This window comes from Aphidius gifuensis, linkage group LG1 (assembly GCF_014905175.1).
Source record: "Aphidius gifuensis isolate YNYX2018 linkage group LG1, ASM1490517v1, whole genome shotgun sequence".
NCBI classification, from domain to species: Eukaryota; Metazoa; Arthropoda; class Insecta; order Hymenoptera; family Braconidae; genus Aphidius; species Aphidius gifuensis.
Genome location: NC_057788.1, coordinates 24,811,936 through 24,837,003, shown reverse-complemented (window position 1 = coordinate 24,837,003; position 25,068 = coordinate 24,811,936). Strand labels below are relative to the sequence as shown.

General features: G+C 24.0%; 7 protein-coding genes across 7 annotated transcripts; all 7 read left to right on the top strand.

Moving 5' to 3' along the window:
• Positions 1–1,243: 1,243 nt before the first annotated feature.
• LOC122857144 (speckle-type POZ protein-like) lies at positions 1,244–2,758 on the top strand. Its single transcript, XM_044159164.1, has 2 exons — positions 1,244–1,566; positions 1,653–2,758. Exon 2 carries the CDS (start codon positions 1,658–1,660, stop codon positions 2,726–2,728), a length of 1,071 nt encoding a protein of 356 aa, XP_044015099.1. The 5' UTR covers positions 1,244–1,566; positions 1,653–1,657; the 3' UTR covers positions 2,729–2,758.
• A 669-nt stretch (positions 2,759–3,427) lies between these two features.
• On the top strand, positions 3,428–7,728 carry LOC122860992. Its single transcript, XM_044165115.1, has 6 exons — positions 3,428–4,005; positions 4,131–4,284; positions 4,709–5,646; positions 6,584–6,739; positions 6,856–7,362; positions 7,450–7,728. Exons 1-6 carry the CDS (start codon positions 3,751–3,753, stop codon positions 7,609–7,611), a joined length of 2,172 nt encoding a protein of 723 aa, XP_044021050.1. The 5' UTR covers positions 3,428–3,750; the 3' UTR covers positions 7,612–7,728.
• A 1,373-nt stretch (positions 7,729–9,101) lies between these two features.
• Positions 9,102–14,460, top strand: LOC122860987 (speckle-type POZ protein-like). Its single transcript, XM_044165102.1, has 4 exons — positions 9,102–9,127; positions 9,353–9,882; positions 13,925–14,224; positions 14,405–14,460. The coding sequence occupies exons 1-4, from the start codon at positions 9,102–9,104 to the stop codon at positions 14,458–14,460; spliced, it is 912 nt and encodes a 303-aa protein (XP_044021037.1).
• A 925-nt stretch (positions 14,461–15,385) lies between these two features.
• On the top strand, positions 15,386–16,550 carry LOC122860978 (speckle-type POZ protein-like). Its single transcript, XM_044165089.1, has 2 exons — positions 15,386–15,454; positions 15,533–16,550. The coding sequence occupies exon 2, from the start codon at positions 15,534–15,536 to the stop codon at positions 16,548–16,550; it is 1,017 nt and encodes a 338-aa protein (XP_044021024.1). The 5' UTR covers positions 15,386–15,454; position 15,533.
• Positions 16,551–17,827: 1,277 nt separating this feature from the next.
• Positions 17,828–18,520, top strand: LOC122860970 (speckle-type POZ protein-like). The gene has a single exon (XM_044165077.1). It carries the CDS (start codon positions 17,828–17,830, stop codon positions 18,518–18,520), a length of 693 nt encoding a protein of 230 aa, XP_044021012.1.
• Positions 18,521–18,726: 206 nt separating this feature from the next.
• LOC122860965 (speckle-type POZ protein-like) lies at positions 18,727–21,495 on the top strand. Its single transcript, XM_044165064.1, has 3 exons — positions 18,727–18,734; positions 20,048–20,540; positions 21,469–21,495. Exons 1-3 carry the CDS (start codon positions 18,727–18,729, stop codon positions 21,493–21,495), a joined length of 528 nt encoding a protein of 175 aa, XP_044020999.1.
• Positions 21,496–23,671: 2,176 nt separating this feature from the next.
• LOC122857136 (speckle-type POZ protein-like) lies at positions 23,672–24,862 on the top strand. Its single transcript, XM_044159151.1, has 2 exons — positions 23,672–23,748; positions 23,827–24,862. Exons 1-2 carry the CDS (start codon positions 23,684–23,686, stop codon positions 24,833–24,835), a joined length of 1,074 nt encoding a protein of 357 aa, XP_044015086.1. The 5' UTR covers positions 23,672–23,683; the 3' UTR covers positions 24,836–24,862.
• The last annotated feature ends 206 nt before the right edge of the window (positions 24,863–25,068 follow it).

Genomic DNA, 25,068 nt, shown 5'->3' with positions numbered 1-25,068 from the left:
AGTTTTATTTATTATTATTTTTTCATCAATGAAAATATTCAAAATGCTTAATCATTGAAGCTGTTTACCTTGGATTAATTAATTTTAATTTATTGAAAAATTATTTACAGTAATTTTTCATAAATAAATTTGAAATAATTCTGTTGTTGGATTTTTTTTTATTAATCTACTTTAATTGTTCAATTAACTGCTGTTTTTTTTTTTTTTTTTTATCAGGTATGATAATTAATATTGTGTTTTACAGTTGAGGGTAATTTAAAATAGAGCTGTTCTTTATTTATAAAATAGAAACATTGAGAAAATAGGTCATTCTATTTATGACCTCGACAATGCATATTAAATATTTGCTAAAATTTGTTATTTTTTTTTTCTTCAGAATTAATTTTAATTATTTAAAATTTATTTTTTTGTTGTACATTGCCTGGACGGATCGAGGTTAATTTTATTTAATAAAAATAAATTTTAGTTGATTAATTAATTATGTACATAAAAAAAAAAAAAAGACAAAAATAGTTGATTGACGTCCAGTTGAAGAAAAGAAAAAAAAAAAAAATTCGATTCATAAATATTTGTATTTTGGTATCAAACTCGTGGCAGTTTTATAAATTATTAATTACATTGAAAGTAATGAATTAACAATTCAATTTAGTGAATTAAAAATAAAATAAATAAATTACCAATTCATCTGTGGTGGGGGATCAAAAAAAATTTTAACCCATAATTACATTCCCTTTACTAAATCTTTTCTTACCTAAAAAAATTTTCTAATAATCAGTAGAATTGTTTAGATAAATATATATTAATTATGTAAAATTAACGTTTTTTAACTGCTTGATAAATTTTTATAATAATAATTAAACAACGAATCGTGTGTAAACAAATAGTAAATAATCAAAATTTGTTTTCTATAAAAAAACTTTTTGGTAGATTTAAAAATACAAAAATTAATAATATAAAATTTAAATAAATATTGTCGCAATTATCCTTATTTTCTCCAATGTAATTTGAAGAAATAATAATAATGTAAACGAGCAATGTATTAATAAATATTTATTCATAAAATCAATATTTTAGTGTTTTTTTTTTTTTTTTTTTTTCATGAGAACAAAGAAAGTAGAGAAATATGTTAAAAAAAAAATAATTTTTATTTATTTTAAACAATAGTTAATAATTTATTTGATAGAACAAAATTATTTATTTTTTAAATATATTAATTTTTGTTGGTTTTTATTGATTTATTTTTAATATACCGGCTTTCAATGGATGAAGGAAAAAAAATGTAACTTAAAACTCTATCTATGGAAATTGGAAAATGAGTTATGGTTACATTCCCCCATTTTAGCCCCTCCCTTTTTTTTTTTTATTTTTGTACAGTCACCATTATGGGTAAACCCGTCAGCGAAACTTAAGCCGGTAATAAAGTGTTACAAAGTTGGCATTTTATAACTTGGAAAAAAAAAAATCAACAAAAAGTATAAACAGATATAATTTGTTTAGAAATATTTTATCAACAATCTTCATTGAATCAATACAAATACTCGTAATTTTCATCAAACTTCAATTCAGGTATAATTTATATTTTTAATTTTAAGGTTATGTTGAAATAATTTAACTAAATAATATTGCAAATAAATAAATAAATAAAATTTCAGCTAAAATGGCATCAGTAATTGTTGATAGAAAATCAGAAGTATGGCAACAAACTGAAGTAAAAAGAAAAGATTCACGTGAATGGGTAATACAAAATTATAAATCAGTATCAGCATCAAAACAACAAAATGAAAAAATTGAATCACCAGTGTTTACATCTGGTACAAAGCCAGAATGTAATTGGCGTCTTGATTTATATCCATCATATCCTGGTATGTTATTTTTTAAATTAATATTACTCAAAGATTCACCAGATATTATTGATAATCGTATTGTCAATATAACATTATCATTATTAAATGCAAATAAAGAAGAAAAAGATAAAACAATACATGATGCATCAGCAACAGCAATACGTCCAACTGTTGATTTTTATGATCGTTTTACAATAATGGAAGATGTATTTGATACATCAAAAAATTTTTTATTAAATGATTCATTAACAGTACTCATTGAAATAACAACAATTGTACGTAATTCAACAACACATACTAAAAGTGATAATAATAATGATGTATCTGATAGTCCATTGCAAGATCGTTTATCAGTATTTTTAGAAAATGAACAATTTTGTGATATAACATTAAATATTAAAGGAACAAAATTAAAAGCTCATAAATTATTATTATGTGCACAAAGTAGTGTATTTGCATCATTATTAAAATTTGATAATGTTAAAAATCAACGTGAAATATTTATTGATGATTTAGAGCCAGAAGTTGCTAAACAAATGTTAATATTTGTTTATACTGATAATGAACCACCAAGAATTGATGAAATGACTAATGAATTAATTATTGCTGCTTTTAAATATAAAATGCATAAATTAAGAATGATGTGTGAAAGAATATTAATAAGAAGAATTAATGTTACAAATGCTATTGATATATTGGCATTTGCTAATGTTTATGGAAGTGATAAACTCAAAGAAGAAGCTATTGAATATATTAGAACTGATTTATCATTAATTGAATCAACTAAATTTGTTGAATTAGAACTACAAAATGCTGAATTAGCTCGTGAAACTTATCGCAAGTTATTGCTTAAAAAACGTAAAATTTCAAATGATTCAAAATAATTATTTTTATTTTTTTATCTTTATCAATTATTAATGAGTTTGTATTTTCAATCAATTTTTTAGATTTTATTTATATTTAAGATATCAAAAAAATACTAATATTTACTTTTTTTTTTTTTTAATTTCTTGGCTATTGAATTTTTTTAGCAAGTAATTAATTAAATTATCCAGATAACTTTTGTTTGATAAAAAAAAAAAATTTTCGTACTTTAATGGTAAATGAAAGAAAAAAAAAAAAAAAATTAAAATTCATGAATTAAAAATGAAAATATATATTAAGTATAATTTTAACAAAAATTATGTCAAATTATTTTTTTTTTTAATTGGCTTTTTATTTATATATATATTTTAATTTTATTGCAAACATTTATTGCTACTCTTGAATGCTAATTAAATAATACATATTAAAATTGTCTTGAAATTTTCTTATTTATTTAAACCTTAACATATTAATCAAGATTTTATTTTTCAGAGAAGTTACATCATCGTTTTGATAATTAATAATTATATTAATTATCATCATGTTTTTAAATTTTTTTTCTTTTATTTAAAAATAAATGTTTAAGTGTAAATCGATCTATCGTCTCGTGGTTGTATTATTTATTTATTTATTTGGTACGAAAAGTTTTCATCATACTGAATATAAATATTTATCTTGTTATTTTTTTATCAATATTAAAATATTTCTCCTACCAAAAATACTAATTTTAGCTATTACCTTAGACAAGTAATTAATTGTCAGTGGTTCCAAGTTTTTGTTACAAAAAAATTGAGTGATCTCAGTTGTTCCATATGAGAAAATTTGTTTAATAAATACACTCAACTACTTATTGTTATTTATATTGTTACGAAAAAAAAAAAAATCAGGTAATACTACATGGGAAATATTCGGGGGATCAAGAAGGTTAGGTATTTTCACAAATTAATTGACCCCATTCACCCGCCGAGTACCCTTGAGTAAGCAAGAAAAAAAAATACTGTTATTCATTAAATTTAAGTTATAAAAAATTTAAATAAACAATATGCCGCCGACACACAGTCTTTATATCAAATATTGGGACAATATTGTGAAATATTTGGCCGAACATCCCGAAATGAAGGCTAAATCCTTCACTAACAAGCAGATCCAAGCAATGATGCCATTTATTGGCTTGTCATTCACTAAAAGTAACTTGACAAAAAAGGGGGTTGCCAGTAAAATTAGCGATCTGAGGATTTGGATTAAAAGCAACTTCAATGATTTATCAATGCAGGCCGACGTTTGCCGTCAAGCTCAGGTAAGCTGTTCTTTGTTTGAACTTTTAACTTTTTAAGGTTTTTTTTTTGTAATACAAAAATCATTCGATTAATTAATATAATAATAATAATGATTGTTATAATATTATGGTGTCTCAATAAATAGATTCGAGAACATCCAGGTGAAAATGAGGCGGATGGAGATAATAATGATGCTTGTGGTGATGATGATGATAAGATTAACCATGATAAAGATGCTTGTGCTGATGGTGGTGGTGATGATAATGATTTTCACGAGGTGGCAAAGCCATATACTACAGGTAATATATTGCTGATATATTTATTATTTAATTAATTAAATTGATAATTATATAAAAACAAAAAGTATTGAAAAATATGTTTATAATTTTTTATCAATCATTATTTGAACATTCAATTAATTTTTTTTTTCATTATAATTAAATTATTTTTATTACATTTATAAATGTAAATTTTTTGTTTGTAAAAAATAAATTAGTTGATCAATTTAATTTCTTGGAAAATGATATTATAAAATTCATTCAGTAATCACTATAAAATAAACTAATAAGTGGTCTACCTCAATAATCAATTATAATATTTGAAGTTTTTTTAAAAATAAATTTAAGAACATTGCAAGTTTATTCTTATCTCATTATCTTTAAATAAATCATATTGTAAAAATATATTATATTTATGGTTTTATATTTTATTATTAAATTATAGAAATGGTTAATGAAATTACAATATTAAACGAGCCAAAAATATACTCACAAGATGATAAAAAAATTAAAAAATCGAGTTATCTATGGAATATTGGTGATTTAACACTGAAAAAATCTGGTCGTCAAAAGTGTGGACAAATTGGTAAATCAGTTGAATTTACATCTAAAAATAATAATGATAAAAATTGGCGTATTGATTTTTATCCATGGAGTCATACATCAGTATCAAAACGTTTTTCAAAATTTCAATTAATTATTAAGAATACTGATTCAGCTGATCATTTAAAATTTTTGACACATATGTCAATAATCAATTCAACTGGTGAGATATGTGTATGTATCAACACAACTAACGACTCAGAATTATATCCAGTTCCAACAAATGGTAATCTTCATTTTAACCATTATATTAAGCTCGATGATATCATGGATACAATGGAAAAATTAACGTCAAATGATTGTTTGAAAATATTAATTGACATTGAACAATTAATTAGCAATGAGTCAGCAAATTCACAAAAAAAAAATCCTGAGAGCCAACATGAAACAAGTGATTTTTTTTTAAATGAAAGATTTAGTGATGTTGTTGTTGATTTTAATGGTACTGAAATTAAAGCTCATCGTATTATTCTTGCAATGAAAAGTCCAGTATTATCAAATATGCTTGATTATGATATAAATAAAAAGTCAAAAGAACATAGAATTTTAATAAAAGATGTTGATCTTGATGTTGGTAAAAAAATGTTGGAATATATTTATACAGAAATGACACCAAAAAAAATAGATAACTTGGTTGATAAGCTATTAATTGCAGCACATAAATATCAAATTAATAAATTAAAAACAATTTGTATGGAACGCATGGTCAAAAAAATTAATCAAAGTAATGCTATTAAATTATTAGTATTATCACATAATAATGATGCTCAATTATTAAAAGTTTCAATTATTGATTTTATTAAAAATAATTTGGCACTTTTAAATTCAAGTGAATTTAAAGAATTAGAGCATTCACCCTTGGCATTTGAAGTTATGCGTAAATTTTTACCAATAAAATCAAGTTGATTAATTTATTATTATTGTCGGAAAATATATTATTAATAATTAATGTTTTGTATTGATGACAAGATCTACTTAATTATTAAATGAAGTACAAAAAGAATATTGAATATACTTTTAAACTTGAGATAACAAAATGTACCAGTTAAATAATTAAACAACAAATATATTTTTTTTTCATTGACAATTTGTTCTGAATAAATAAAGTTTGTAATTATTATACTTTCAAGTTAAATTTATTTAAAAAATTTGTAATTAATTTTTACACTTCACATCCCGTGAGAATATTATATGGGAAATATTCGGCGGTTTAGATCGTTTAGGTCTTCTCACAAATTAATTGACCCACCGAGACACAGGCGTCATCTTTGGCCAGCTCCTGTATAACCTGAGACACCTGTGATAACCAGTTTACCTGCAATTGCGGTCATGCGTATCATGCGTATAGTGTACGTCAAAAAAATAGTGGGGGACAAGCCAGTTTCATATCTATATCTCGATGATCTCGATATACCTCAAGTCCCGAAGGATTTTTCTCATTCTTCTAGCGGTAGTCGTGGTAGACACCACTAGTCACTAGCCCCATATTTTTGTATTTGGCAACGACATAACGTCAAGCAAAAATAAAAAAACGTGGTTTACAAAAAAATTAAAATTTGTTTTCAAAAAAATATACTGCTACTCATAAGTTTTAAGTTTTACAAAATTTACATAAACAATGCCGCTGTCCAGTCTTTACGATAAACATTGGGAAAATATCCTGCAATTTTTCGCCGAACATCCCGAAATTAATCCTAGATTTCTCACTAAGGCGCAGGATATCCAGGCAATAATGTCATATCTTGGCTTGTCATTGACACCCGAAGGGTCAAAACTGGAGATGGACGATCAAATTCGCGGCCTGTTGGGTTGGATTGAATACAACTCCAATTATTCATCAATGGACGATGACATTTATCAACGTCGAGCTCAGGTAAACTGTTCTTTGTTAAAATTCGTCGTTCAGTAGTGAATAAAAAATAATGGCTTATATAAAAACTTGATTATTTCATAAAATTATATTATCATAAAATTTTATTTACGAACTAGATGAACAATTTTAATAAAGATGAACAATTAACAAGAGCTCCGACAAACCCAGCTTATCGTGAAATCGAAACAATGGCAAATCGTATTAATCTCCCACAAACCACTGTTAATAAAGCAAATGATTTATTCAAACGAGTATTTAATAATGGTAATAATTTAAGAGGACAGTCAATTTTGGCAATTGCATCTGCATGCTTGTATATAGCATGTCGCCAGGAAAAATTACAACGTACATATAAAGAAATTTGTGCTGTTAGTACAACAAGTAAAAAAAAAATTGCTCTATGTTTCAAATTGATATTGAAAACACTTGCTAATATCAATGAAACAAGGATTGAATTAATGGAAAATAGTGATTATATGACAAGATTTTGTATAAGACTTGGACTGACAAAGATTGTCCAACTAACAGCAATATATATTGCAAAAAAAGCTGTTAATATTGATATTGTTCCTGATAGATCATCAGTATCAATTGATGCTGCTGCAATATACATGGCTTCTCAGGTAAACTTTATTTATATTTAAAAAAGTAATAATACAGTTATAACAGTACAGTATTTTAATTAATTTTAATAACAATATTTGTTTTAGGCATTAGAAGACAAACGAACACAAACAGAAATAGGTGATATTGTTGGTGTTGATGATGTAACAATCAGAGAAACTTATAAACTCATGTTGCCACATGCTGTTCAACTTTTTCCAAATTATATTAATTTTGTTACACCTATTGAGCAACTTCCACCTATGTAATTTAATTTACAAAAGCTTTTTATATATATAATAAGAATTAAAATAAACTGATTCATCTCATTGTTAAAATAGTATGACATGTCATTTATAAGGATACTCAAATAAAGACTCAAAAATATATCCGGTTTTAGCAAACGGTAATTTTTCTTTTAATTTGTAATTGACAAATTAATGCCAAATGATTGTTTAAAAATATTAATTAACAATTAATGAGCAATAAGTCAGCAAATTCACAAAAAAAAAATCCTGAGAGCCAACATGGAACAAGTGATTTTTTTTTAAATGAAAGATTTAGTGATGTTGTTGATTTTAATGGTACTGAATTTAAAGCTAAAGTATTACTCTTGCAATGAAAAGTCCAGTATTATCAAATATGCTTGATTATAATATAAATAAAAAGTCGAAAGAACATAGAATTTTAATAAAAGATGTTGATCCTGATGTTGGTAAAAAAATCTTGGAATATATTTTTATACAGAAATGACACCATCAAATATAAATAACTTGGTGGATAAGTTATTAATTGAAGCACATAAATATCAAATTGATAAATTAAAAACAATTTGTATGGTTAAAAAAATTAATCAAAATAATGCTATTAAATTATTAGTATTTTCACATAATAATGATGCTCAATTATTAAAAGTTTCAATTATTAATTTTATTAAAGATAATTTGGCACTTTTGAATTCAAGTGAATTTAAAGAATTAGAGCTTAAACATTCACCCTTGGCATTTGAAGTTATTCGTAAATTTTTATCAATAAAATCAAGTTGATTAATTTATGATTATTGTTGGAAAATATATTATTAATAATTAATGTTTTGTATTGATGACAAGATCTACTTAATTATTAAATGAAGTACAAACAGAATATTAAATATAATTTTAAACTTGAAATAACAGAATGTACCAGTTAAATAATTGAAAAACATACCTATATATATATATTTTTTTTTTTTTTCTCATTGACAATTTATTCCGAATAAATAAAGTTTGTACTGTATTATACCGTGTGTATTCATTTATCAAATTTAAAATATAAAGCTTCAAAAATTTAAGTCTAACATTTTCATATAACTTTTATTTTTAATTACAAATTTTTATTAATAAATATTATGTTTTTTTTTTTTTTTCTTCCCCTCAATTCCCAAAATATATATATATTAAAAAAAAAAAAAAAAACCAATGTTGTGTCATCTGACGGTATAAAAATGAAGCAACCCAAATTTAAACGATGACCATTTGTAAAAAAAAATTCACGCCAGTTTTTTTTTCAGCGAATAACAATTGCTCCAATTAGCGGACATGTTTTATTTTTATTATATAATCATAATGTTTTTTTGTTACATTGTATTCACCCCTTGTTGCTAAGTACTTGTTGAATTATTTTATTTTTTATTTTACAACAATAAAAACAAAGATTTTATCAAAATTATTCCAGTGATAATTTCAAAAGTGTTAGAAATAATTTTTATTATAATAAAACAATGGATATTGGAGAAGAACAAAACAGGTAATTAAGATTTCATATTAACTTTGAGATCAGGTATTTGATTGTTAGGTTAAGTCGACCACGTTTTGTAAAATTTTTTTTATTCAATATCATTGAATATATGTTCTATTTTTTAAAAATAATTTTGAATCAATTGAGTTAATTTTTTAAAAATAATTTTGAATTAATTGAGTTAATTTTTTAAAAATAATTTCGAATTAATTGAGTTAATTTTTTAACATTTAGAGCAACTGGAGAATGGCATCCAGAGTATTACATTTGGTCAATTAAAGAATTCGGCAAAAAATGGTCATTGTGTATAAGAAGACGTTGTGGAGTGTTTACATCACCAATTTTTCAATCCGGTGAAAACTCAAAATACGAATGGTGTCTTGAATTTACTCCAAATTCACGTTTAAGATTGAAACTTTTAAATTTTGATCAACATAAAAATACTGAAATGAATATCAAGACTTGTGTATCATTTATTAATGATGAAGATGAGACAAAAAATTGTTCAGCATTTGGTGAATTAATTGTTGATGAAAATGAATTAATATATTCACATGCATTATCAACAGCATCAGCATATAAAAAAAAAATATTTCCAGTTGGTAAATTTAAGATATTAATTAGAATAATACCATCTAGTAGTGAATTTGAACTACATGATAAAGAACATTTGATTGATATAATGAATTCTGCTGTTATACTTGATGATAAAGATTCAATATTATCATTGCCAGATCCAATGATACAACTTCGTTCATATAAACGTAAATCAAAATCTCCAGTTGATAATAAATTAAAGAAAAAATTTATTCCAATGTTTATTAAAATTGAAGATGATAAAACTAAAAATGAAAAAAGTATCCAATCAACTGATGAACAACAAGAGTATCAAGAACTAGAAATGATGGGTATTTCAAAAACACCAGAAAAAAAAGAATTATTTATTATTAATAACAACAATGATAATAAAATAATTCATACTGTTGATAATTTATTAACATCAAGTAAAGATTTATCTGGCATTGTTGATGAAAATAAATCAATAAGTGAAATATTTAATACTGATTCATCAACAAGTGATTTTGATGATTCAGGAACATCTTCTTGTGATAATATTGATATACCAGAAAATAATCAAATTGAACCAGTAATTTATACAAAAAATAATTTAAACAAACAAATTGAATTATCATCTAATTATCTTCACATGCCATTTAGTGACATTGTTTTAAATGTTCGAGGAAAAAAATTTGAATCTCACAAAGCAATATTATCAGCATCAAGTACAGTATTAGCTGATATTATTAAAAAAAATAAATCAAAAAAAGAAATATTTTTAAATAATATTAAACCAGAAGTTGCCAAACAAATGTTGGAGTTTATTTATACACATAATATGCCATCAAAACATTCTGAATTTATAAATGAATTAATTGATGCTGCTCATAAATTTAATATCATTAAATTGAAAGAATTATGTGAAAATGTATTGATTAGAAATATGTCATCTAATATTGCAGTTGAAAGCTTTATTATTGGTGATTTTTATCAATCAAAAAAAATTAAAAATGCTGCATTTAAATGTTTTCATGATGAAATATCAATGAGTCCAGCTTTGTTGGAATCATCAAGTTTTAATTATATGAAAAATAAACATCCAAAATTGGCTGTTGAATTGATTTTGGAATCATATGTTAAAAAATTAAACTTGGATACAAAAAATTAACTCCAAAAAATAACAAAAACAGTATTATCATTGTTAAAACTGTGTTTTTTTTTTTTTTGTTTTTGTATAATTTATATTAATCGTACTTGGTGTATAGTATATAGAATACACTTTTTGTTTTTTATTTTTTGATTTTTGTTTTGATTTTAAATACTGTGTTTTGTAATTAAAAAAAGTTGAATAATAATTCACCGGTGTTATAATGTTTTATATAATTAAATGAATTAATCAATGAAAAAAAAAAAAAAAAAATGTCATGACATAAATTTAATCAAATATGAATTATAATTAATCAATTTTCTTTTTTTTTTTTTATTCATTTATAAAGGTAAAAAATATTTTTCTAAAGTTAAAATAATATTAATAATCAAATAAATCAATCAATTAATATGTCATGACAAAAACGTACTTAAACATAAATAATTATTGTTATAACTTTTTTTTTTTCTCTTATTGTGTAATTAATTAATATGGTATATAAAATATACTATTTTTTTATTTTTAAATACTGTAATTTATCATTTCCAAAAGTGAATGATAAAATGTTTCGTATAATGAAATTAATTATAATCAATTGAGTTGTTATTAAATAAATATCATTGAATAATAAATAAAAAAATAAATTATTGTAGTAGTATTTATTTTTTTGTGTTTACTATCAGCAATAACAAGTTAATTATTTTTTTATAAATTTACTTATCAATGATGGTTTTTATTTTTCAAATATTCTAGCTGTGTTGTCTATTCACTATTAGGAAAATTAGGGATCTACATTTACCTAAATTTCCCACCCTGGTTAAACGAAGAAGGAAAAATGATTTGAGGTCTAGTTGACTAGTGAGGTCTTTGGAAAAGGTACTTGTAATCAAGCGTTTAGTTTCACGTTTTGCACCAACCGTTGAAGGTAAGCTTTTACAAGTCTCTTGACCACGTTTTAATTTGTTTTATATTTTTTTTTTTTTTTGTCTTTGAATTATTAAATTTTATATACTGTCATTAATTTTTTTCTATTAATATTATTAAATTAAAATTATATTCTTTTATATAAAATTAAATTGTGAGTCAAAAATAAAAAAACCACCTGCGTCATCGGTTTAAGCGTCATATATATATATAAATATGATTCATGCTATTTACAAGCCATAATTTGCAGTACATACTCGCTGCATTTTTTTTTTTTTTTTTTTTATTCATATTGTTAAATTATTCAGTGTAATTTGAGAGTAAAAGTGGCTTTTTATTTTTTATTACAAACTGTGTAAATTTTTCAATGTCAATTATTTTGTGTCTCTTTAATTATTTGACAATATTATTAATTTATCGTGACCTCAACCGGTGGAAGGCTAAAATTTTGTAATTATTTAATGATTAATTTTTAAATTTCAAGTTAAGATAAATTAAAATTTTGTCCATCATGTGTTATTTTTTTTTGTTTCAATATTATTAATATAATTCTTTTTTTTTTTTTTTACAGATAAAGGATTCAAGAAAATAATATTATAATAGCAGTAAAATAAAAATTATCAATATGAAAATCTTGGTGGAAAAACGAGTTATTATTTTCATGATATTTATGATATTCATGATGTTAAATTTGCATCAAGTATTGGCAGCAGAAGCATTTTGTGGGGGTGGAAGCATTTATCCATCGACGAGCTGCTGGAAATTTTGTCCAAATAAGAGTCACACAAGATGGTGTTATATTTCAAACAGTCCATATGCAGTTTATGGTGATGACCCAACATCATGTGCACACGATAAAAATATATGCAATCCAGATTGGAAATGCGTAACTGAGTGTCGTTCATATTTAGAGAAACTTTATCCTGGAAATTGGTTTCGTTGGAATTGAATTTATCAAAAATCAAATACACCTACAATTTACTTGTTATTTTTAATAAAACTTAAGAATATTCAAATATTGTTATTTAAAATTAATACTTGTAAAACGAAAAATTAGACGTCAATTAAATTAAATTATTAACTCGTTTTATGTAAATCTTTTTGTTGAAAAAAAATTGTATCACATTTTAATGTTTAAAAATTAAATAGTATTTGAAAAATGATGAACCTATTGTTTATTTATTTTTTGATAATTAAATGGTAGATGACTCATTTTGAATGAGTCATTTACTATATTTGGTCATTTGTATATTTATAATTTTATTCTTTTGTTTGTTGGGTGTTTTTTTAAGAGTCACAGTATCGTTATCATGTCTATAATCTTGAATTGTTATTTTAAAACTGACCTGAATAAAAAAATATTTATTATTCTCTTTTTTAAATTTTTAATGATAAAATTTGAAAAATAAAATATAATTTTTATTATATCATTATTAATTTTAATTCATGAATATTTTTTACTCAAAAACTCGACTATCTCGACTCCACTATTCTCATATAGCGCTTTTGTACGGATGATTTATTTGTTTATTTATTTATTTTTATGTTATACTTGACATCACAGCTGGCTTTATTTATTTATTCATCTGTACGCAACAAACAGAGCGATCAAAATAAAGCATCGAATAAAAAAAAAGAAAAAAACAGGTAAATTAATAAATTCATTTAAAAAACAACTTGTCATCACCAATTATTATTATTTAAAAATTATTTATTTGTGTGCAGGATATCAACCATAATTAGGCAAAACACTGAAATTTGTCCAGGACCGAATCACACAATTGACAAATATTTATGGAAAATAGGAAATTTTGGTTGGTACACACAATACGCAGCGAACGAAATTATCTCACCATCATTTCGATCAAAACAATCTGATGCATTGTCAACTGTGACACTATCTTGTTATTTAAATACGACAACTTTTAAACTGGATCACTCAACAAACGAAAATGAAAATTCTTTACAAACTTCTTTTAAGATCACAATAATCAATATAAATTCTTCAAAAAATATTCAAACAACAGAAAAAAACATTAATTTAAGTAGAATGAAAAACAAATCATCATTTTGCATTACATCACAGCTCAATGTAAATCTTTTTGAGGTTGTTAAACTGAATCCTTCAAGTTGGCTGACAAATAGTGTATTAACAATATCAATAAAACTTGTAAAAGTACATAAAACAAAAATTAATCGTCCATTGCTATCTGGATTATTATCATGTCTTCAAAATGAAAAATTTTGTGATATTGTTCTTGAAGTTGATGGGAAAGAATTAAAAGCCCATAAGATGATATTGTCTATTAAAAGTCCAGTATTTTCAGCAATGTTTGATCATGAATCCATGAAAGAATCAAGAGATAATCGTGTTGTCATTGAAGACATGGATGCAGATGTTGTAAAACAAATGTTAGAGTATATTTATACTGGAAAAACACCATCAAAAATTGATGATTGTGTTTATGATCTCATTGGTGCTGCTGATAAGTATCAAATTGATGATTTAAAAGAAATTTGTGAAAATAATTTAATGGAAAAATTAACAGTTGATAATTCTGTTAATACATTAATTGTTGCTGATCGTTATGATACGAAAGAATTAAAAAAAAAAGTTATTGAATTTATCAAACAAAATGTGTCAATTTTTTATTCAGCGAATTTTAGAGATTTAGAATCTGAAAATGCTAATTTAGCAATTGAATGCTTCTGATAAGTATCAAATTGATGATTTAAAAGAACTTGTGAAAGAAATTTGATAAAATAAATAACAGTTGTTATTTGGTGTTGAAGGTGTTGAATTTATCAAACAAAATATGTCAATTGTTGATTTAGCTGATTTCAAAGTTCTACAATTTCAAAATACTAGTTTAGCTTTTGAAGTTCTTAGAAAATTAATACTAAAAATAAAAAAATTATCAACAATATATCATCATATATTATACGAAGAAAAAAAAAAAAAATAAGTTTTCTTTTTCATTATTGTCATTAATATATTGACAAATTATTTATTTTTATTGTCATCTATAATGAACTTTTTGATTTGAAATTTCGAATATTATTAATTAAATTAATAATTGTTAAAAAAAAAATCTAAACGTCAATTAAATTAATTTATAAACTAGTTTCATGTTTATCTTTATATGAAGAAAATTTGTATCACATGTTAATATTTAGAAAATTAAATAGTGTTTAAAAAAATGATAAAATTATTATTTATTTTTTTTTTTGATAAATGGTGCATGATTTACTTACTATATTTGGTCATTTGTATATTTATAATTTTATTTTTTTGTTTGTTGGGTTTTTTTTCAGGAGTCACCGTATCGTTATCATGTCTATAATCTTGAGTTGTTATTTTAGAATTGACCTTCATTCAAAAATATTTATTATATTCGTTTTAAAATTTTTAATAATAAAATTTAAAAAATAGATTATATTTTTAATTAATAATTTTTATTACGTCATTAATAATTTTAATTTATGAATCATGAATTAAAAAAAAAAAAAAAATTTCAAATGCACCTGTAGTTTATCTCGACTCCACTACTCTCGTGGCGCTTTTGTACGGATGATTTATTTCAATTTATTTATTTATTTACTTTTTATTTTATATACTTGACAACACAACTGGCTTTATTTATTTATTCATTTATTTGTACACAACAAACAAAGCGATCAAAGTGAAGCATCAAATAAAAAAACAGGTAAATTAATACATTGTTGTATAAAACCACTTGTTATTATTAAATATTTTTTTTCTTTTCATCATTTTTTGTGTGTAGGATGTCAACCTTAACCAAGCAAAGTACTGAAATTTGTCCAGGACCAAATAACAGAGTTGACACATATTTATGGAAAATAAAAAATTTCTATTCAATTTGTTCAAAAAACACAGATAGAACAATTAAACCATCATCATTTGGACCAAAATTATCTGATGGATTGTGGGGTATTTCATTTTCTTGTTATTTAAATACGACAACTTTTAAACTTGATCACTTCATAAATAAAAAAGAAGGTTCTTTACAAACTTCCTTTGATATCACAGTAATCAATAAAAATTCTTCAAAAAATATTCAAACAACCGAAAAAAACATTAATTTATGTAAAATGGAAGATAAATCATCATACTTTTGTTCAGTACTTGATATAAATCTTTTGGAGATTGTTAGATTAAGTCCTTCAAGTTGGCTGACAGATGATGTCTTAACAATATTAATAAAACTTGTAACAGTACATGAAAGTTTACCAACAAAAAATAATCATCAATTAATATCTGGATTATTATCATGTCTTCAAAATGAAAAATTTAGTGATATTGTTCTTGAAGTTGATGGGAAAGAATTAAAAGCTCATAAAATGATATTGTCTATTAAAAGTCCAGTATTTTCAGCAATGTTTGATCATGAATCCATGAAAGAATCAAGAGATAATCGTGTTGTCATTAAAGACATTGATGTCGATGTTGTTAAACAAATGATGGAGTATATTTATACTGGAAAAACACCATCAAAAATTGATGATTGTGTTCATGATCTCATTGGTGCTGCTGTTAAGTATCAAATTGATGATTTAAGAGAAATTTGTGAAAATAATTTAATGGAACGAATGACAGTTGACAATGCTGTTGATACATTAATTGTTGCTGATCGTTATGATGCCAAAGAATTAAAAAACAAAGTTGTTGAATTTATCAAACAAAATGTGTCGATTGTTGATTCAGCTGATTTTAAAGATTTGGAATCTAAAAATGCTCATTTAGCTATTGAAATTCTGCACAAATTAATACCGGGAAAATAAAAGTATCAAGAAAATATATCATCATATATCTACTTATCTTATGAAAAAAAAAAAAGTTGTTTTTTTTTATTATTATACTATTTACATACTATTTATTCTTATATTTCAAAAAAATATTCTTAAATTCATTATTTTGTAAAAACAGCTAATTGTCATTTTTAATAAAACTTTGTTATTGAATTTTTTAAATATTGTTATAATGAATTTTTACTCGTAAAACGAAAAATTAAATGTCAATTAAATTAAATTATTAACTAGTTTCATGTTTATTTTTTTGTATCACGTTTTAATGATTAGAAAATTAAATAGTATTTGAAAAATGATCAAACTATTATTCATTTTTTTTTTGGTAAATGGTAGATGACTCATATTTACTATATTTAGTAATTTTTATATTTATAATATTATTTTCTTGTTGGGTTTTTTTTCAGGAGTCTCAGTATCGTTATCATGTCTAATAATCTTGAATTGTGATTTTAAAAATGACCTGTATTGAAAAATATTTATTATTTCGTTGTTTAAAATTTTAATGATAAAATTTAAAAAATAAAATATAGTTTTTATTATATCAATAATAATTTCAATTAATGATGAATATTTTTTACTCAGTAACACAACTTTATATATTTAATAAAAGGGAAAAAAAAATTCTAATCTGTTCTAATCTGTTCCAATTGGTTCCAATCTACATGTAGTTCATCTCGATTCCACTACTCTCATATAGCGCTTTTGTACGGCCGATTTATTTATTTATTTTTATGTTATGCTGGACACTGTTAAATAAATAAATGTCAAGTCAAGTTGACATCACAGCTGGCTTTATTTGTACACAACCAACAGAGCGATCAAAGCATCAAATACAAAAAAAAATAAAAAAAAACAGGTAAATTAACAAATTTATTTAAAAAACAACTCGTCATTATTAATTATTATTTTTTAAGAATTATTTATTTGTGTGCAGGATGTCAACCATAACCAAGCAGAGCACTGAAATTTGTCCAGGACCGAATCATACAATTGACAAATATTTATGGAAAATAGACAATTTTACACAATACACAAGGGGAGAAATAATGTCACCAGTATTTGGACCAAAACCATCTGATGCATTGTGCGCTATTGCATTTTCTTGTTATTTAAATACGACAACTTTTACACTCTTTCGCGACACAAATAATAAAGAATGTTCTTTACAAACTTCTTTTGAGATCGCAATAATCAATATAAATTCTTCAAAAAATATTCAAACAACAGAAAAAAACATTTATTTATGTAATATGGTAGATGAATCATCATATAATGTCTGTTCAAAGATCGATATAAATCTTTTTGAGGTTGTTAAATTAGATCCTACAAGTTGGCTGCCAAATGATGTATTAACAATATCAATAAAAGTTGTGAGAGTACTTAAAAGTTTACCAACAAAAATTAATCATCCATCGATATCTGGATTATCATCATATCTTGAAAATGAAAGATTTAGTGATATTATTCTTGAAGTTGATGGAAAAGAGTTTAAAGCCCATAAGATGATATTGTCTCTTAAAAGTCCAGTATTTTCAGCAATGTTTGATTATGAATCCATGAAAGAATCAAGAGATAATCGTGTTGTCATTAAAGACATTGATGCAGATGTTGTCAAACAAATGTTAGAGTATATTTATACTGGAAAAACACCATCAAAAATTAATGATTGTGTTCATGATCTCATTGGTGCTGCTGTTAAATATCAAATTAATGATTTGAAAGATATTTGTGAAAATCATTTAATGGAAAACATAACAGTTGCTAATGCTGTTGATACGTTAATTGTTGCTGATCGTTATGATACGAAAGAATTAAAAACCGAAGTTGTTGAATTTATTAAACAAAATGTGTCAATTATTGATTCTGCTGTTTTTAAAGATTTAGAATCTAAAAATGCTAATTTAGCTATTGAAGTTTTTCGCAAATTAATACCTCAAAAATAGATTATCAAGTAAATATATCATCGTTTAGCATGTCTATTAATATCTCTATCTATCTTTCAAATATTGTAATTTTAAAGTAATACTTGCAAAACGAAAAAATAAAACGTCAATCAAATTAAATTATTGACTAGTTTTATTTTTATCTTTTTACTGAAAAAAATTTGCATCACGTTTTGATGTTTAATATATTGAATAATATTTAAAAAATGATAAAGTAAATTAATTACTTCGATTTTTTATTCTGTCAATTCAATATAGTAAATAAATTATTAACTATATATCCTCATATATCGTACAAAGGATAAAAAAAAAAAAAATTAGTTTTCTTATCGATTATTGTCATTAATATATCGACAAATTATTTATTTACATTGTCATTTATAATGAACTTTTTGAGTTGAAATTTTCAAATATTGTTTATTAAGTTAATAGTTGTTAAAAAAAAAGCTAAACGTCAATTAAATTAAATTATAGACTAGATTCATGTTTATCTTTTTATGAAAAAAATTTGTAGCACATGTTAATCTTTAGAAAATTAAATAGTGGTTAAAACAATGATAAAATTATTATTTATTCATTTTTGAAAAACTGGTGCATGAGTTGTTTACTATTCATTTGTCATTTGTATATTTATAATTTTATTTTTTTGCTTGTTGGGTTTTTTGAGGTCTCAGTATCGTTATCATGTCTATAATCTTGAGTTGTTATTTTAAAACTGACCTGAATAAAAAAATATTTATTATTTTGTTTTTTAAATTTTCAATGATAAAATTTAAAAATAAAATATAATTTTTATTATATCATCAATAATTTTAATTCATTAATATTTTTTACTCAAAAACACAGCTTTATATTATATAATTAATAAAAAAAAAAATATTTCATACTCACATGTAGTTTATCTCGACTCCACTACTCTCATATAGCGCTTTTGTACGGGTGATTTATTTATTTATTTACTTTTTATGTTGACATCACAGCTGGCTTCATTTATTTATTCATCTGTACACAACAAACGAACCGATCAAACTACAAACAACAGGTAAATTAATACATTGTTTTAATAAACAACTCGTTATTATTAATTTTTCTTTTACTACTACTTAGTTGTGTGCAGGATGTCAGCCATAATTAAGCAGAGCACTCATATTTGTCAAAGACTTGATACCAGAATTGACAAATTTTTATGGAAAATAAAAAATTTTAATACAATTTGTACACCATACTCTGAGAAAAAAATTTCATCACCAACATTTGGACAAAAATCATCTGGGGGATTGTGGCGTATTTCATTTTCTTCATTGTTACATGTGACAACTTTTAAACTTTATCACTCAACAAATAGAAAAACATGTTCTATACCAACTTCTTTTGAGATCACAGTTATCAATAAAAATCCTTCAAAAAATATTCAAACTAAAGAAAAAAAAATTTATCGTTGTGTAAAAGAAGATAAAGCATCATATTTTTGTTTAAAACTTGATATAAATCTTTTTGAGGTTGTTAAATTGAATTTAATCCTTCAAGTTGGCTGACAAATGATGTTTTAACAATATCAATTAAAGTTGTAACAGAACAAAAAAAATTACCACCAAAAATTAATCGTCCATTGATATCTGGATTGTTATCATATCTTGAAAATAAAAAGTTTAGTGATATTATTTCTGAAGTTGATGGAAAAGAGTTTAAAGCCCATAAGATGATATTGTCTCTTAAAAGTCCAGTATTTTCAGCAATGTTTGATCACGAATCCATGAAAGAATCAAGAGATAATCGTGTTGTCATTAATGACATTGATGTAGATGTGGTTAAACAAATGTTAGAGTATATTTATACTGAAAAAACACCATCAAAAATTAATGATTGTGTTCAAGACCTCCTCGGTGCTGCTAATAAGTATCAAATTGATGACTTAAAAGAAATTTGTGAAAATAATATAATGGGAAAAATAACAGTTGCTAATGCTGTTGATACGTTAGTTGTTGCTGATCGTTATGATACAAAAGAATTAAAAAACAAAGTTGTTGAATTTATTAAACAAAATTTGTCAATTGTTGATTCAGCTGATTTTAAAAATTTACAACTTCAAGATGCTAATTTAGCTTTTGAAATTCTTCGAAAATTGATACCGGGAAAATAAAATTATCAAGACAATATATCGTCATATATCATACAAAAGAAAAAAATTAATAAGTTTTCTTTTTGATTATTGTTATTACTATATTTGCAAATTATTTAATCTTGCTTCAACAGGATATGATTATTAAGTTCATTTTTTTGTAAAAACAATTTATTGTCATTTTTAATAAAACTTTGAAATTTTCAAATACTGTTATTTAAAATTAATACTTATGTAAAACGAATTAGCTAAACGTCAATCAAATTTAATTGTTGACTAGTTTAATGTTTATTTTTTTGATGAAAAAAAAAATGTATCACGTTTAAATGTCTAAAAAATTAAATAATATTAAAAAAATGATAAACCTATTGTTTATTTATTTTGTGATAAATGGTGGATGACTCATTTTAAATGAGTCATTTACTATATTTGGTTATTTTTGTATTTATCATTTTATTCTTTTGTTTGTTGGGTTTTTTTTTTAGGAGTTACAGTGTCGTTATCATGTCTATAATCTTGAGTTTTTTTTTTCAAAACTGTCTGGATAAAAAAAAATCAATTCTTTTGTTTTTCAAATTTTTAATAACAAAATTGTTATATCGAATTTTTACTTGTAAAACGAAAAATTAAATGTCAATTAAATTAAATTATTAACTAGTTTCATGTTTATTTTTTTGTATCACGTTTTAATGATTAGAAAATTAAATAGTATTTGAAAAATGATAAAACTATTATTCATTCATTTTTTGGTAAATGGTAGATGACTCATTTACTATATTTAGTCATTTTTATATTTATAATATTATTTTCTTGTTCGGTTTTTTTTCAGGAGTCTCAGTATCGTTATCATGTCTAATAATCTTGAATTGTGATTTTAAAAATGACCTGTATTGAAAAATATTTATTATTTCGTTGTTTAAAATTTTAATGATAAAATTTAAAAAATAAAATATAGTTTTTATTATATCATTAATAATTTCAATTAATGATGAATATTTTTTACTCAGTAACACAACTTTATATATTTAATAAAAGGGAAAAAAAAAATTCTAATCTGTTCTAATCTGTTCCAATCCACATATAGTTCATCTCAATTCCACTACTTTCATTTAGCGCTTTTGTACGATAATATCATGGAGGTGTTAAACTCCATGGATAATATTTTATTTTTTTTATTTATGTGAAATTTTACTTGACAGCTGGCTTTATTTATTAATTAATCACATGTACACAACTGTACACAAGCAACAAGGCGATCACAGTAAAGCATCAAGAAAAAAAAAAAAGCAGGTAAAATAATACATTGTTTTAAAAAACAACTTGTCATTATCAATTATTATTTTTTTCTTAAATTATTCATTTGTGTGCAGGATGCCAACCATAGTCAAAAAAAGCACTTGTACAGGAAAAGATATGTGTCCGAGGAAAACAATTGTGGACATGTATTTATGGAAAATTAAAAATTTTTCTTCAATTTGTACCAAAAACACAGAGAAAACAACGAAACCATGGGTAGTTGGACCAAAGTCATCTACGGGATTGTGGAATATTTCATTTAATTGTTACAAAAATTCGACAACATTTCAACTGCGCTGCTCAAGTGATAGATTCATAGATAAAACAGTAGGTTTTTTACCAACTTCTGTTGAAATCGCAATAATCAATAAAAATCCTTCGAAAAATATTCCAACAACAAATACAAGTATTTATACATCTCTATTTCCAATAACAGCATCAATTTTTAGTTCAAGCCTCGACGAAAATATTTTTAAGGTTGTTAAAAAAAATCCTTCAAGTTGGCTGAAAAAGGATGCATTAACAATATCAATTAAAGTTGTAACAGAACATAAAAGTTCACCAATAAAAATTTATCGTCCATTGTTATCTGGATTATCATCATATCTTGGAAATGAAAAATTTAGTGATATTATTCTTGAAGTTGATGGAAATGAGTTAAAAGCCCACAAAATGATATTGTCTATTAAAAGTCCAGTATTTTCAGCAATGTTTGATCATGAATCCATGAAAGAATCAAGAGATAATCGTGTTGTCATTAAAGACATTGATGTCGATATTGTTAAACAAATGTTAGAGTATATTTATACTGGAAAAACACCATCAAAAATTGATAATTGTGTTTATGATCTCATTGGTGCTGCTAATAAGTATCAAATTAATGATTTACAAGAAATTTGTGAAAATAATTTATTGGATAAATTGGCAGTTGATAATGCTGTGAAAATGTTAATTATTGCTGATTTTTATCATGCTGAAAAATTAAAAAACAAAGCTGTCGAATTTATCAAACAAAATGTGTCAATTTTTGATTCAGATGAATTTAAAGATTTAGAATTAAGAAATGCTAATTTAGCTATTGAAGTTTTTCGCAAATTAATACCACAAAAATAGAATGGTCAAGAAAATATATCATCATGTCTATTAATATCTCTATCTATCTTTTAAATATTTTTATTCAAATATAATACTTGTAAAACAAAAAATTAAACGTCAAGTTAATTAAATTATTAATTAGTTTAATCTTTATCTTTTTTATGAAGAAAATTTGTATCACGTTTTTTTATTTTAAAAAGTAAATTAGTATTTGAAAAACGATGAATCTATTATTTGTTTTTTTTTTTTTTTTTTTTGATAAATGGTGAATGACTATATTGTCTTGTTTGTTGGATTTTTTTTCAGGAGTCTGGGTATCGTTATTATGTCTGTAATCTTGAATTGTTATTTTAAAACCGACCTATTTTTAATATTAAAATTTATTTTTTATTATCAATCTTTATCAAGTATATCATTAATAATTTAAATTTATGAATATTTTATATTCAATAACACATTTATATATACTTATTTAATAAAAGAAAAAAAAAAAAAAAAATTCTAATCCACATGTAGTTTATCTCGACTCCACTACTCTCATAGTCTCATGGCGCTTTTGTACGGGTGATAATATTTTTATTTTTTTATTTTATGTTATATTTTTACATATTTTACACTGTTTTACTCCACAGCTAGTTTTATTTATTAATCATATGTACACAACCAACAAAGCGATCAAATTAAAGCATTTAATAAAAAAAATAAAAAAAAAAAACAGGTAAATTAACACATTCATTTAAAAAACAACTCGTCATTATTAATTATTATTTTTTATGAGTTATTTATTTGTGTGCAGGATGTCAACCATAACCAAACAAAGCACGAAAATTTGTCAAGGACTAGATACCAGAATTGACATATATTTATGGAAAATAGAAAATTTTACACAACACCCAGAGACAAATATTATGTCACCAGCATTTGGACCAAAACCATCTGATGCATTGTGCGCTCTTACATTTTCTTGTTATTTAAATACGACAACTTTTACACTCGATCACTTCAAGAATAAACAAGAATGTTCTTTACAAACTTCTTTTGAGATCGCAATAATCAATATAAATTCTTCAAAAAATATTCAAACAACAGAAAAAAACATTCATTTATGTAAAAACGTAAATGAATTATTATATAATGTTAGTGTAAAGATCGATATAAATCTTTTTAAGGTTGTTAAATCAGATCCTTCAAGTTGGCTGCCAAATGATGTATTAACAATATCAATAAAAGTTGTGAGAGTACTTAAAAGTTTACCAACAAAAATTAATCATCCATCGATATCTGGATTACCATCATATCTTGAAAATGAAAGATTTAGTGATATTATTCTTGAAGTTGATGGAAAAGAGTTTAAGGCCCATAAGATGATATTGTCTCTCAAAAGTCCAGTATTTTCAGCAATGTTTGATCATGAATCCATGAAAGAATCAAGAGATAATCGTGTTGTCATTAAAGACATTGATGCAGATGTTGTCAAACAAATGTTAGAGTATATTTATACTGGAAAAACACCATCAAAAATTAATGATTGTGTTCATGATCTCATTGGTGCTGCTGATAAGTATCATATTGATGATTTAAGAGAAATTTGTGAAAATAATTTAATGGAAAAATTGACAGTTGATAATGCTGTTCATACGTTAATTGTTGCTGATCGTTATGATGCGAAAGAATTAAAAACCAAAGTTGTTGAATTTATTAAACAAAATGTGTCGATTATTGATTCTGCTGATTTTGAAGCTTTAAAATCTAATAACGCTAATTTAGCTATTGAAATTCTTCGCAAATTAATACCTTTGAATTAAAAGCATCAAGAAAATATCTTTATACATCATCATCAAAGCCAGGATGTTCGTCGGCGAAACTGGTCGGCTGAGGGTGCCATGGTTACTAGTAACTTAGTTTGTTTATTTAAAAAAAAAAAAACACTTACAAGTTCAATTAGTACGAATAAACTATGGCCGTTTTTTTTTTTTTTTTTTCATAAATTTTATTAACTCCGAGAGATGTCATCAAATGTCTTTTATTTCACATTCAA